General features: G+C 58.1%; 1 protein-coding gene across 1 annotated transcript in view; it reads left to right on the top strand.

Moving 5' to 3' along the window:
* Positions 1-14,244, top strand: part of LOC133352003 (FRAS1-related extracellular matrix protein 1-like) — a 61,825-nt gene that overhangs the window by 12,293 nt on the left and 35,288 nt on the right. Inside the window, 6 exon segments of the mRNA XM_061567682.1 lie at positions 8,742-9,288; positions 9,622-9,945; positions 11,087-11,195; positions 12,065-12,196; positions 12,466-12,816; positions 13,957-14,099. Of these exon segments, the coding sequence (XP_061423666.1) occupies positions 8,742-9,288; positions 9,622-9,945; positions 11,087-11,195; positions 12,065-12,196; positions 12,466-12,816; positions 13,957-14,099 (1,606 nt within the window).

The following is a 14,244-nucleotide window of genomic DNA, read 5'->3' as shown; positions in this document are numbered from 1 at the left end:
CTCCCCCCGCCAACGATGTACGTTGGACACTGCTGTACCCCACTCTGCGAGATGTTAACTACCTCGCCTGGTGTGCAGGAGGTTGTGGGTTCAATCACGACTCTGACGCCTGTAGATGTTATCAGAGTTTGTCTGCGTGATCACCAGAAGTGCGTGTGGTGATCACGCAGACTTGACTCCTTGCAAAAGGTTTCTATTTGGTGGTTGAACATCTTAACACGTGTTTTATTTCATGGGACCTCCTTTGCCAGTGTAGGGGTTATTACGGGAGAAACGGCGGACAACAAACACAGGGTTGTCGGCACTCACATACACGGGTGGTCACACCGACGTCCGCATCAGTTATTGCCCACGCCCCAGCCCTCGGAGGCGATCCCTATAAAAGGTGGAACCCAAAGAGCTCGAGTTCAGTTCGACACGAAGCTGACCAGTGAAGATCCAAGACTCGGAGATTAGGCCCTGGGACTCCCCGGTCTCGCCGTCCTTATAAGGGCCGAGCCGGGTAAGCCAGTGGCGCGGCCCAGGAGCTTCCAGACCGCTGCCCTTGTCAGGGCAAGGCTGGTTAGCTGGTGCCGAGATCTGTGCTTGCCAGGGCCAGATCAGTCAGCCTCCCGTAGCCCAGTAGAGGAGGACTGGAAGACAGGACAGAGGGCTTAGTACTAGGGTGGGTTTCCCATAGTACGGGTGAAGGGGCCGATACCCCTTCAACTATTGTATCTGTCCCGGAGTTAATAAACAGTGTGTCTCAACGTCGACATCGTCTCCTCCGATACTTACTACATCTGGTGTTAGAAGTGGTCCAAGCATGGATACGAGACGGAAGACTCGTGCCCAAGACCCAGGAGAGGATGACGACGAGGGAGGGGCAATGCAAGACATCGCCTCCGACGTACCTGGTACCTGCACAACTGCTGCCGGCTCCGACATCGGCGGGGTCGTCGGAGAGGGCCGGGACGTCGACTGACGAGTTGGCGTTGGCTCACACGCGGCTGGCGGAGCTCTTGTATGCAGCGGCCGCTATGCTCGAACAAATAACTCGCCTGGGGCCGGGAGGAGCGACGCGGCGGGAAGATGGACAACGCCCGCCAGAAACTCCCGCCTTTACAACAGCGGGGCGACTCGAAATTCCCGCCTCACAGACAGTAGGGGCGGAGGGAGGAGTCCCAGCTCGTCACGTGGGGGACGGTGCCCAGCCAGCAGCCGCCACGTCATCGGCGGAGGCGGGTCGCGGTGGCGGCCTATCAGGGGTTGCGACGTCACCACCAGCGGACGCCAGCACCGACCAAGCCCCGACCAACACGTCACTGACGGCGCGACACCCATTAGAGTCCGCCATTACTCATACTGTACGGGGACGCGCTACGGATGCTGCAAGAGGATCGGAGACGGAGCCGACATTCCAGCAACGTCTGCCGGCCCTGCAGGTATTTGTTGCAAGCGACGGCGATTGGGGGGGGTTCCAGCGCCGGTTCTTGGCCCACCAAGAGATGGCAGGCTGGTCGGACAACGAGGCGCTGTGTGCTCTCCCGGCGTTATTGGACGGCGACGCCCTGGGCACCCTCACTGCTGCACCCAAGTCGGCACGCTCCACCATTCAGTCGGCGCTGCAGCTGCTGGCCACCGTTTATGGGCCGCCCTCTGACTGTCGCCAGCTCTTCTATGAGCGGCAGAAGGGTGACAAGGAATCGCCACTCGCTTATCGCACGGCCCTGCTGTCATTGGCGAAAGACGCTTTCCCGCGTATGGATGAAGAGGGGATCGATGCGATGGTGGCCGAGAAAATTTTGCTGCTGGCTGACGATCTGGACTTCACCATCTTAGCGCAGGACGATGCGGATATGTCATCACTGCGGGCTGCAAGGCACATTCACGCCAATCTCATCTCCCAGCGGAGGAAGGCGAACAAAGCAGCTGCACGACACACCGTGGCAGCGACCTCTTCCGGAATGGAGGGAGCCTTCGCTGCGGATCGTTCTGCAGGATGGCGATCTGCCGAGCGTCCAGCTCGGGACGTCCCAAGCCACCGAGACCAGCCCAAGTCCTCTGGAACGCTCGTCGTCTGCTATAATTGTGGCCTCCGGGGCCACGTGGCGTCCGGATGCCGGGCTCCTTGACAGCGCGGTGCGAGACCTGGAGCTGCGGACGGCCCTCCTCACAAGCCTTCGCAACATCCTCGGGCAAGTCATGGCACCCCACATGTTCGGCCTGCACACACACCCACTTTCCTATCACATGGTCAGACACACAATTCTCGGGGGTTGGGTGCTGGTGCGTCGGGTCGCGGCATGTCGGGGAGGGCGCTCCAACCGGGCCAATGGTCCGAGTTGGCTCACCGAGTTGTGGCTGCATCGGCGGGGTCGTCCGTTGTCGCGGGACATATTGACGGGGTGGAGGTACGGTTATTGGTCGATACGGGAGCTTCGGCAACTATCATTTCGGATTTGATTTATAATATCCTGCCCGTTCAGAGTCGCCCGTTGCTCCCTGTCGATATACCGTTTTACGCTGCAAATGGGGGCTCGTTGGGTATTATCGGTCAAATTCGAGCGCAAATTTCGATAGGGGACATTAAACTATCTGGGCCGGTGTTCGTCTCTTCCTCGCTGGCTATTCCGTGCCTGTTGGGGACAGACTTTTTGGCCAAATTGCCCATCAAAATTCTGATTGACCAGCAATGCATCGAGCTTCCATCAGGCCGACGTATGACGTTCCTACCTGCCACCCCTGCCTTGCGTGTTGCCTGTGCTACGGTACAGGCGCTTGTTGCTCGGACGGTGCGTGTACCCCCGGGGGCACAGATGTTGGTACCCCTGCGCTTGCGTCGTCCGTTCGATAAAGGGGTCTCTGACCGAGGCGTTATTTTGGGACCATCTAGAGCCGGGGTGTGTGGGCCAGATCTGGTAACGGCCCAGACTATTGTTAAAGGGGATGGGGACCCGTTTATCGCGGTCCTCAATGTCGGGACACGGACGGCAGTGGTTTCGCAAGGTACCGTGTTCGCACATGCGGTTCCGGTACCTGCGGAAACGCCGATCGTTGGCCAGGTGGCCACCGATTCTCAAACGCGATTAGCCTCAGACGCTGACGAGGGTTGGCTGGATGCGTTGTGTGCTGAGTCACCTGACCTGTCCGACGCACAACGTGCTAAATTACGCGCCTTATTGCGAGAATTTTCCGACGTCTTCAGTAAACATAAATACGATATCGGATGTACCGAATTGCTACGCCACCATATTGACACCGGTGACAACGCTCCTATCCGCCAGAATCCTTTTCGGTTAAGTCCCGCCGAAAAGGATCATGTCAAATCGGCTGTAGATGACATGTTGAAATCGGACATCATTTCTCCCTCAACCAGCCCTTGGGGTGCACCCATAGTGTTGGTTAAAAAGCACGACGGGTCCCTAAGGTTCTGCGTTGATTTCCGGCGATTAAATAAGATCTCGGTGGCCGATGCTTATCCGCTTCCTCGAATGGACGAATCGCTGGATGCCCTCGCGGGATCGCGATTCTTTTCCACTTTGGATTTGCTCTCAGGATTTTGGCAACTTCCCTTGGACGACGAATCTAGACCCAAAACTGCTTTCCGAACGCCGCACGGCCTCTTCCAATTCAATCGCTTACCCATGGGATTACACTCTGCTCCCGCGACGTTCCAGCGCCTGATGGAATTGGTCCTCGCTGGCTTGCAATGGGAGGTGTGTTTGATTTACCTGGATGACGTTATCGTATTCAGTAAGACGTTCGAGGAACACCTTGATAGGCTTCGGGCCGTCTTTCTCAAGATGCGCGCTGCAAATTTGAAGTTCAAGCCACAAAAGTGCCACTTGCTGCGCGAATCTGTTAAATATTTGGGTCACATCGTCGGCCGGTCAGGTATCTCAACCGATCCCGCCAAAACGCGTTGTGTCAGCTCCTGGCCTACCCCAACCTCGGTGGGGGAGGTTAGAAGCTTCATCGGCTTTGCTTCATATTACCGTCGGTTTGTTGCGGACTTTGCTTCCATCGCTAAGCCACTACATGCCTTGACGTCAAAAGGGGTCAAATTTCATTGGGGAGCGGTGGAGAACGCCGCTTTTGTCTCTCTTCGGGATGCCCTGGTGGGGGCCCCGCCGTTAAGCTACCCCGATTTTTCCATGCCGTTCGTGCTCGACACGGACGCGAGCAATACCGGGATTGGAGGCGTGCTGTCACAAATTGTGGGTGGCGTGGAGCGCGTTGTGGCTTATGGTAGTAGAGTACTGTCCCCGGCCGAGCAGCGGTACTGCGTCACCCACCGCGAACTGTTGGCTATCGTGTTCTTTATCCAACAGTACCGGCCATATCTGTACGGCCGGCATTTCACCGTCCGTACAGATCATGCGGCGTTGCAGTATGCCCTACGAATTAACCAGCCATCGGGGCAGTTGTCCCGATGGCTCGAGATCATGCAGGATTTCGATTTTGAAACAACTTACCGGAAGGGGATTCGCCACACCAATGCCGATGCCCTATCACGCCTGCCGATCGCCCCGGATTGCACTTGTTTCTTGGGTTCGGGCCGTTGCAAATCGGCAAGTGACGGTCAGGATCGGGTTCTTGCGGCCGCAGTTGATACTCCTTCGGACGCTGGTCCTATTTCGGGGGGTGGGAGTGATTCCCTACTTGGCTTGTCGAGTGCTGAGTGGGGCCGCCTCCAAATGGAGGATGCGACCCTCCTGGCACTACGACGTCGCGCGGAAGGATCGGGTCCAGGGAAGTCGGGCGTTGACTCATGGGGGTGGTGCCAAGGCGTACTCATGCATTGGGACGGGACGATCCGCCGTCACAGGCTGGTGGTGCCTTCCACGTTGAGGGGTAGGGCTGTATGGGCTGCTCATGAACGGCTCCTGCACCTGGGTACCCTCAAAACACTTGCCACGCTCCAGCTTAATTACTTTTGGCCGGGCATGGCAAGAGACGTGGACGATCTGCTGCGGTCCTGTACCCAGTGTGCACAACGGAAGCCGCCGGCGAAGGGAGCCAGTCCACCGCTCCAGTCCATTTCGGTCACCCGGGTTAACGAGCTGGTCGCCCTTGATATTTTGGGACCGTTTCCTTCCACGCCGAGGGGTAATAAGTACCTGCTGGTTGGCGTGGAATATTTCACGCGATGGCCTATGGCTTGGCCCCTCGCCAACCAGTCCGCAGCGGCCGTTGCGGAGGCTTTTGTTCAGGGCTACGTCCTCGACAAGGGCGCTCCGGAACGGTTGTTGACCGATCAGGGCAAGAATTTCACTAGTACCCTTTTACACGAGGTATGTGGCCTTCTGGGTACAAAGAAAGTTCGTACCTCGCCTTACCATCCACAGACGGATGGGATGGTGGAACGCTTGCATAGGACTCTTACGTCCATGCTATCCCACCAGGTATCTGAGTCCCAAAACGATTGGGATCTACGGATCGGGGGAGTCCTGGCGGCATACAGGATGGCTCCTCACGCGGCGACCGGTTTCTCGCCATTTTTTTTGATGTATGGTCGCGAGGTTGACCCGCCTGTCGCGACTCAGCTGGCGATTGCCGCGCCTCATGCTAAGTCAAAAATCGCCGACCATGTTAAATTCAACATCCTTCGCTTGGCGGAGGCACGGCAGGCGGCCATGCAAAACTCTGACTCCCGCCAGAAACAAAACGAGAGGTTGCGGTCGCGCCGGACTCACACGCACGAATGGCACCCGGGCGACCGAGCATGGTTGCACTGCCCCCAGGTGCCATTGGCCACCTCGGCTAAGTTGTTGCGACCATGGAGGGGCCCCGTTGAAATTGTGCAGGTTGTACGGCCTCAATGTGTGCGCATTAAGTGGGGGAAGCGTCGGTGGTTTGTACACCCTTCACGGTTAAAGCCATTTTTTGCTCCACACGCTTCCTCCCACGTAAATGGCCGAACATGTGGGGAGTCCTCTGACTCCGGGGGGGCGGGATCGATGCCAGCCTCTGATCCACTAATGACTGTCCCGTCTTCAGGAGCCCCAGGACTGAAGCCCTCTGGGCTGCCAGCCTCCCCCGTGGGGGGCGGCGCTGGCACGTCCGGGAAACCGGACGACCAGGCACCTGCTGATGCGACACCTGCCACCGACTCTACCAAGCCGGCCCCTTGTGACGGGCCCGCTGCACGGACTCGCGCCAAGACGCGCCGGTTGTTATGATTAGCTTTCCGCGCGTGTTCCGTTGCTGCGGAACCCGCTCATTGTATATATGTTTTTTTGTTGTATGTGTGTGTAATAATGATGACCACGCTATCTGCTTGTTGCTTGCTGTCCATGTAAGTGTGTGCGTGTGTTGGGAATGGACGGAAAGTCTGCTGTGGTTGCTGAGTTTCAAAGGGAGTGTGTGCGCTGCTGCGTGGAGTTGTTATCTTGATGCTATAGTTAATTATTAACGTGGGAGCGTCGGGTACCCTGTGCTGTACCATCTCGTGGGTTACCGTGCGCGAGGGGCTTAATTGACAAAAAAAATGTTTTTTTTTGGGGCTGTATTGTGCTGCGAGGTGCGGTGTGCGATGCGGTCGTTGCATGAGAGAGAATAATTGTGTTGTGGTTGCAAAGTTGCGACGGGATTGAGGGTGTGTTGGTCGCCTGCAGATTTGCTTGCTATTGTGCTTCAATGTACGCGTGTGATCGCGATATGCTGATTGCATGTGCTGTTATACCGTTCTGTATATGTATTGCGGTTCTGCGTGGGGTTTTTTTTTTGTTATATAGGGAACCATCGGTTGATGTTACGCTTGTTCTTGTTATTGTTACTGTTACGAGGCACACGTGTATTGACGGTGTTAATCTTTATTCTTGGGGGTTGAGGGATTGTTGCAGCCGGGACGGCTGCGAGCTGTACAGGGGGGGGTGATGTAGGGGTTATTACGGGAGAAACGGCGGACAACAAACACAGGGTTGTCGGCACTCACATACACGGGTGGTCACACCGACGTCCGCATCAGTTATTGCCCACGCCCCAGCCCTCGGAGGCGATCCCTATAAAAGGTGGAACCCAAAGAGCTCGAGTTCAGTTCGACACGAAGCTGACCAGTGAAGATCCAAGACTCGGAGATTAGGCCCTGGGACTCCCCGGTCTCGCCGTCCTTATAAGGGCCGAGCCGGGTAAGCCAGTGGCGCGGCCCAGGAGCTTCCAGACCGCTGCCCTTGTCAGGGCAAGGCTGGTTAGCTGGTGCCGAGATCTGTGCTTGCCAGGGCCAGATCAGTCAGCCTCCCGTAGCCCAGTAGAGGAGGACTGGGGGACAGGACAGAGGGCTTAGTACTAGGGTGGGTTTCCCATAGTACGGGTGAAGGGGCCGATACCCCTTCAACTATTGTATCTGTCCCGGAGTTAATAAACAGTGTGTCTCAACGTCGACATCGTCTCCTCCGATACTTACTACACCAGTACCAAAATATGAGAATAGGTTTTCCCCTTTTTCATGGCAACAAAACAGGCGTTGAGATGTTAAAGCACCAAACTGGGCGCCTTTTGGCGTCCTCTGGTCTAAGACCGTTTGAGACGAGGCTCAAAAGAAAGCTGCCTCTGGTGTGGACCAATCAGTTTCAAGGACAATGCATATACTATCAGAGTATGTTTTTTGTTTGCATTCTGACCACAAGTATTGTGGTTAATGCAGACATGACTCCTTGCAAAAGGTTTCAGTTTGGTGTTTTAACATCTTAACACCTGTTGCCAGAAAAAGGGAAAAAACCTATTACCATATGTTGGTACTGGCAAAGGAGGTCCCATCATATAACATCAACACTGTAACTAAACCACTATAACTGTAACACTTAAATTATAACACTAAAACTATAGCACTGTAACTATAACACGATAACTATAAAACTAACTAAACCACTAAGCACCTCGTGACTACCCCCACACAACAGCCCCCTGGTTACAACCTCCCCAGAAAGGAGTGGGTCCACACCCAACAGCTTCAGGACCGGTCACAGCCCGTGACTCGCCAACCTCCACCGAAGGGGCATGAGAGCAAGCGCCTTGTGTTTCTGTGGGCTGGAGCAAACCCACGCACCACATCCTAGAAGTCTGCCCAATTCACAAAGTCAGCGGAGGCCGACTCGCCCTCAATACAGCAGGACCGAAAGCAACCGCTTGGCTAAAATAAAAAAATAAAAAATAAACACATTTAAGCGCTGGTGCTGCTCGGACTGACTCTGCACGGTGCTTGGACTCCGAGTCCACGACTCAGAATGCAAGAACGGCGAACGGCAGCCGTGGCAAGAGTTGGAGTGATGACATTCCCCACAGCAACGGCTCTTGCGACTGTCCTGTTGCACTTTGACTCGCGATCCGTTTTGTCTTTTGGCAAATCTTAACCCTTTCCCATTCTGAGACGTCTGCAAGTTGTGTGTGTGTGGGGGGGGGGGGTCGCATTCACTGCTAAATCTCGGCACGGACAAGCAGCTCAGTGTTCATGTTACGTTTAGAGGCGTAGCGCTGTTGTTTTAAAAGACGTTTTACTCGCCACAGAGAAACGTAGCGACACGACTCTACGCAACTCTACGATAGCTGGCGCCAAACTGTGCCACACACCCTCCCGCATGGCCTCGTGGGATCCTCGGTACCAATAAATTCACTTTATTTTTTCTTCTGGTTCCATTTTGACGATGCACACGCACATCATCAGAACAAAATCGGAAAAAAAACTGACGACGCACGCGCACGTGCGTCATCGGAATGGAAAAGGTTTAAGATTAAACAATGTCCCTGTGCTCTGGCCGCAGCTTCTCGGACTCGGACACGCAGCTGGAGCTGGTGCGCCTGCTCGTGACCATCGCCGAGCCGGCGCCGGGCACCGCGCTGCTCCTGCCGGGCCCCTCGCCGCTCCGCGTCGCGTCGTTCATGGGCACGAGCGGCGCCCTCGATCGCTCCGTCCTGTCGCTGGCGCCCGACGCCGAGAACCCGGCGCGCGGCCGCAGCTGCTGGATCCGCGTGCCGAGCGAGGAGACCGGCCTGCCGGCGCACGGCCGCCTCGTCGCGCCCCACCGCGACGGGGCGGCGGACGCGGATTCCGGTCCGGATCCGGAGGGCGGCCGGGGAGACACGCCGCACTCCTTCGGCGCCGGCGACGGCGGCGGAGAGTTGGCGCCACCGCCGTCGCCGGGCGGCGAGAGGTTGAGCGCGGTGGGAGCGGTGCTGGGCAGGGTGCCCTGCGAGCGCTTCCTGAGCATGGGGCTGCGTTACGAGCACCTGAGCCCGCCGGGCCCCGACGTGGACTACGTGCCCCTGGTGCTGGAGATCCGGGATGGCTCGCGCGGCCAGCCGCACAAGGTAGGGCACGCGTGTCGGTGTGTGTGCGTGTCGTGTCTGTGCGTGTGTGTCGTGTTTGTGCGTGTGCGAGTACCTGGTACGGTGTGTAAACATCATCACTAGGGAGAGAAAAGCGGCCGGGCGTGGTGTTGGCCACCTACCCCCTGCCCTTTTGTGACCCCCACGTGCTCTCTGTTCCAGTTTAGTTTGTTGTCCTCCCCCCCCCCCCCGCTCCCGCATCTCCGATGAGCACGGTTGGCTACGTACGGTGCGAAAGAAGTTCAACGTACGTACATGACTGTCGGTCCGTCTGCCCGTGGACTCTCCGTCCGTGTGTGCGTCCGCCCGCAATAGGTGGAGCACATGTGGCTGCCCGTGCACATCGAGGGCGCCGTGCCCAACCAGCCGCCGCACGCCGCCCCCATGTCGTCCTTCATCCTGGAGGTGGACCAGTTCATCCTGACGCCCATCAGCGTCGCCTCGCTCGACGCCAAGGACGGCGAGACGCCGCGCCACGACCTGGTGTTCAACGTCACCGAGCCGCCCGCCGAGGGCTTCCTCACCCACCTGAGCGACCACACGCGGCCCGTCACCTCCTTCACCTGGAGGGACCTCAACGAAATGCTCGTCGCGTACCAGCCGCCCAACTCGAGCCACGCCGAGCGACGCACCTACGAGGTGGGTGGGCGCACGGGGGAGGGGGGGAGAGCGGACATGGCGGGTGGACAGGAGGGCATACAGGTGGGCAGGCACGGGAGCAGGCGGGATGGTGGGAAGGAGGGCGGGGGGTGAGTGAGTGAGGTAAGCGTCAAGCTCTGTGTGGATATTGGACAGAGTGGAGGCTGCCTGTCCATGTCTCTCTGACTGGCTGGTTGTGTTTCTAATACAGCACAGGCAGTCCGTCAGTCTAGCTGGCTGTCGGTTGACTCTGTGAGCGACCGTGTTGGTTTGTTCTACTGGTCAGAGTACAGGCTGGTGGCCTGTCTGACTGTGAGCGTCTGTCTGTATTAATGTCGGTCACTCTGGCTGTGTGTCTACCTAATAGAGCACAGGCAGGGTGCTTGGGGGCCGTCCATAAATGACGTCACTCATCTGGGGGGGGGGGGGGTCAGACAATTGTGACGAGGGGGGGGTGGGTTTGAGAAATGTGACGAAATTTTTTTTAATGATTGTTATTAAACATTTTTATCTTAATGATTCTACCAGGGCATGAATATGTGATTGTTATAATTGTACTCTCCATTTTGCTTTATTTTTTCAATAGTTATAATTACTTTAAATATTTTATAATTATAAGATAATTTCAATATAATATTCTGAACATCTGCAGTTTTAGTTAGACGTTGAATATTTTCAAGTAAATTTTATGCAAAATGTAATCTTTCCAACGCCTCCTTTTTAATATATGTTTTCTCCTACAACATCAGAGTGGAGCGCCACATTAAATACGATTTGAAGCATGTTTTATTTTCAAAATGGAAATATGGTTTTGGGGGGGGCAGAGCTTTGTGACGTCAAATTTGAGTGGGGGTCTGACTTTTGGTGACGCCGTGTGACAAGGGGGGGGGGGGGTCAAAATACGTCTAAAACCGCGTGACGTTATTTATGGACGGCCCCTTATCTCTGTCAGGCTCTGCAATGGCTGCACAGCTGAATCCGAGTCTGTGCAATGGTCTGTCTGTCTAGCTTGCTGGTGAGCGGCTGGACTTTTGCCCATTTGTCCGTGGTTCTGGTGTCACGCACACACAAATGCACACACGCTTCTAACGCGCAGCGCGCACGCGCTTCTAACGCAGACGCACGCACACTCACACGGCAGGCGGAGTTCGAGGTTCACGACTCATACTTCGCTCGGAGCGCCCCGCTGATGCTCCACATCTCCATCCGCAACACGGAGACCAACGCGCCCCGCGTCTCCTGGAACATGGGTGTGCGATGCGCGGCCCCACACGGACACTCGCAAAGATCTCCCACCCCCCCTAACCCCGATAGCCTTGAACAGGCCGTCAAGTGCTGTTGGTGAGGTCCTACGGAGGCCCGCACGGCACACGAAGCGGTGGGTGGCCAGCACCACGCCCTGCCTCCTTTGTCTTCCCCAATGTCGATGTTTGCACACCGTACCGGGTACTCGTTTAAATGCTGAGTCGACCTAGGAGAGGCCCAGGAAGAGTTTGGATATTCGTCACTGCTATTGGCCGTGAGTAGGAATCGTACTCGGGAAGCCGCTCCCCCCACGCGCACACAACAACAGCCACATCACCACAGCGCTTGTGCCAGGCTAGGTGCACTCTGAGGCCACGTGAAGCATGGAAGGAGGTCACCGGACAGTCTTAGGGGATGACAGACCTAGATGGTACCTGCACACCGTTGGGATGCGTGCTCCGGGTCCCAGTGTGTTCCTTATTGTGTCAATTGTGTGCTGTGTGTACGTTGAACTTCTTTAACACCGTACGTAGCCGACCACGCTAATTGGAGGTGCGGGGGAAAGACAATAAACTAAGCGCAAAAATCAGTTCTAAAGAAATTCGTTTTCAAACGAGATGATTTAAAAGTGCATCGCTCCAGTGGCTTCCTAATGTCGGACGGAAGAACGTTCCAGACGACCGCAGAAGCGCAATGCAGTGACCATCTTTGTGTGATGGCTCACCATGCCCCTGTGTGTTCCCGTCGACCCCCCCCTCCATCTCCACCCCCTCCATCTCCCCCCCTACCTCCCCCCTCCATCTCCCCCCCACCCCTACACCCCACGGTCCAACACCCCCCCCGCCCCCGTGTGCACCCCCCCCCCCCCGCCCAGGCCTGGACCTGCTGGAGGGGCAGTCGCGGGCCATCACGTGGGACCGCTTCCAGGTGGTGGACAACGACGACTTGGCCGCTGTGCGCATCCTCGCCGTGGACGGCCTGCAGCACGGGCGGCTCAGCGTGCGCGGTGGGGAGGGTGGGGGGGAGGGTGGGGGGGGAGGGTGGTGCGGGGAGGGCTGGGTGGGGGGGCTCGCCCGGGACGAGGGGGTGGTGTGGGGGGAGGAGGGGGGGTTGTGGGGGGGGGGTCTCACACGTGGGTGGGAGAAGGGGACACGGAGGGGACCCGGGGTGGCTGGGGCACGGCCGTGCGGTGTGCAGCGTGCGCAGTAGGGCAGGCGACGCGTGCAGCCGCAGGCACTCGATGAGTTCTCTCACCCCCCCCCCCCCCCCCCGCAGGAGGCAAGGGCTTCTCGTTCTCGGTGCGCGACCTGCGCGACGGCGCCGTGCGCTACCACCACGACGGCAGCGACGGCGCCCGCGACCACGTGGCGTTCCGCGTGACGGACGGCCGCCACTCTGCGCGCCACTCCTTCCCCGTGCGCGTGGCGCCCGTCGACGACACGCCGCCGGCGCTCGTCGTCGCGCTGGCGCTCGCCGCGTGCGCCGGAGAGACGGTGCCCGTCTCGCCCGAGGTGCTGCGCGCCAGCGACCCCGACGAGCCGCACGACGACGGCAGGGTGCTCTTCACCGTGACGGCGCCGCCCGCCGCCGGGCGGCTGCTCCGTAAGGACGAGCCGGGCGGCCCCGGTGAGTCACTTGGTGATCCGCCAACCCCCCCCCCGCAACCCGCGACTTCGCCTCTCGATCCGTACATATTGTTGGTGCGATGTGTACCGTTGGGTTAGCGATGCGGTGAATTGTCGAGTCTCGCGGTGGTAACGTATGTGTGTATGCTGAACTTCTTGTGCAATCGCGCGTAGCCAACCATGTGAATCGGAGGTGTCTCACGGCATGGTTCGATTCCCGACTCGGGCGCCTTTCCCTGTGTAGTTTTGTGCGTTCTCCCCCTGTCCTGTGTGGAGTTCCTCCGGGTTCCTCCCATAGCTTACAAAAATAAACGAGTGTAACTGGCATTGGTTGTGGCGAGGGCTTCGTGTGCGGTCGTAGCGAGAGCTTTGTATGCGGTTGTGGTGAGGGCTTCAGTGTGCGGTCGTGGCGAGGGCTTCGTGTGCAGGTCGTGGTGAGGGCTTTGTGTGCGGTCGTGGTGAGGGCTTTGTGTGCGGTCGTGGTGAGGGCTTTGTGTGCGGTCGTGGCGAGGGCTTTGTGTGCGGTCGTGGTGAGGGCTTCGTGTGCCAGTCGTGGCGAGAGCTTTGTGTGCGGTCGTGGTGAGGGCTTTGTGTGCGGTCGTGGTGAGGGCTTTGTGTGCGGTCGTGGCGAGAGCTTTGTGTGCGGTCGTGGTGAGGGCTTTGTGTGCGGTCGTGGCGAGAGCTTTGTGTGCGGTCGTGGTGAGGGCTTTGTGTGCGGTCGTGGCGAGAGCTTTGTGTGCGGTCGTGGTGAGGGCTTTGTGTGCGGTCGTGGTGAGGGTTTCGTGTGCGGTTGTAGCGAGGGTTTCGTCTGCGGTCGTGGCGAGGGTTTCGTGTGTGGTCGTGGTGAGGGCTTTGTGTGCGGTCGTGGTGAGGGCTTTGTGTGCGGTCGTGGTGAGGGTTTCGTGTGCGGTTGTAGCGAGGGTTTCGTGTGCGGTCGTGGCGAGGGTTTCGTGTGTGGTCGTGGCGAGGGTTTCGTGTGCGGTCGTGGCGAGGGCTTCGTGTGCGGTCGTGGCGAGGGCTTTGTGTGCAGTTGTAGCGAGGGTTTCGTGTGCGGTTGTGGCGAGGGCTTCGTGTGCAGTCGTGGCGAGAGCTTCGTGTGCGGTCGTGGCGAGGGCTTCGTGTGCGGTCGTGGCGTGAGCAGGGCAGCCCGTGGAGCGGTTCCTGCAGAGGGACCTCTTTGACGGCCTCATCTTCTACGAGCACCGCGGCGGCAAGGAGCTGCACGACTCCTTCGAGTTTGTGCTCTCGGACACACACGAGCCTCCCAACGTGTCCGACAAGCAGGCACGCGCACCCCCGGGGGGCGGGGTTCCAGATGGGGGGTGGGGGGCGGTGGAGGGGGTCGAGGTTGGGGGGGGTCGAGGTTGGAGGGGGTCGAGGTTGGGGGGGGTCGAGATTAGGGGGGAGTTGAGATTGGTGGGGAGGGGGG

The sequence above is a fragment of the Lethenteron reissneri genome, chromosome 39, assembly GCF_015708825.2.
Source record: "Lethenteron reissneri isolate LAM-NWPU_2019-01 chromosome 39, ASM1570882v1, whole genome shotgun sequence".
Classification (NCBI taxonomy): Eukaryota; Metazoa; Chordata; class Hyperoartia; order Petromyzontiformes; family Petromyzontidae; genus Lethenteron; species Lethenteron reissneri.
Note: the sequence above shows the minus strand (reverse complement) of the source record. Positions and strands in the feature narration are given on the sequence as shown.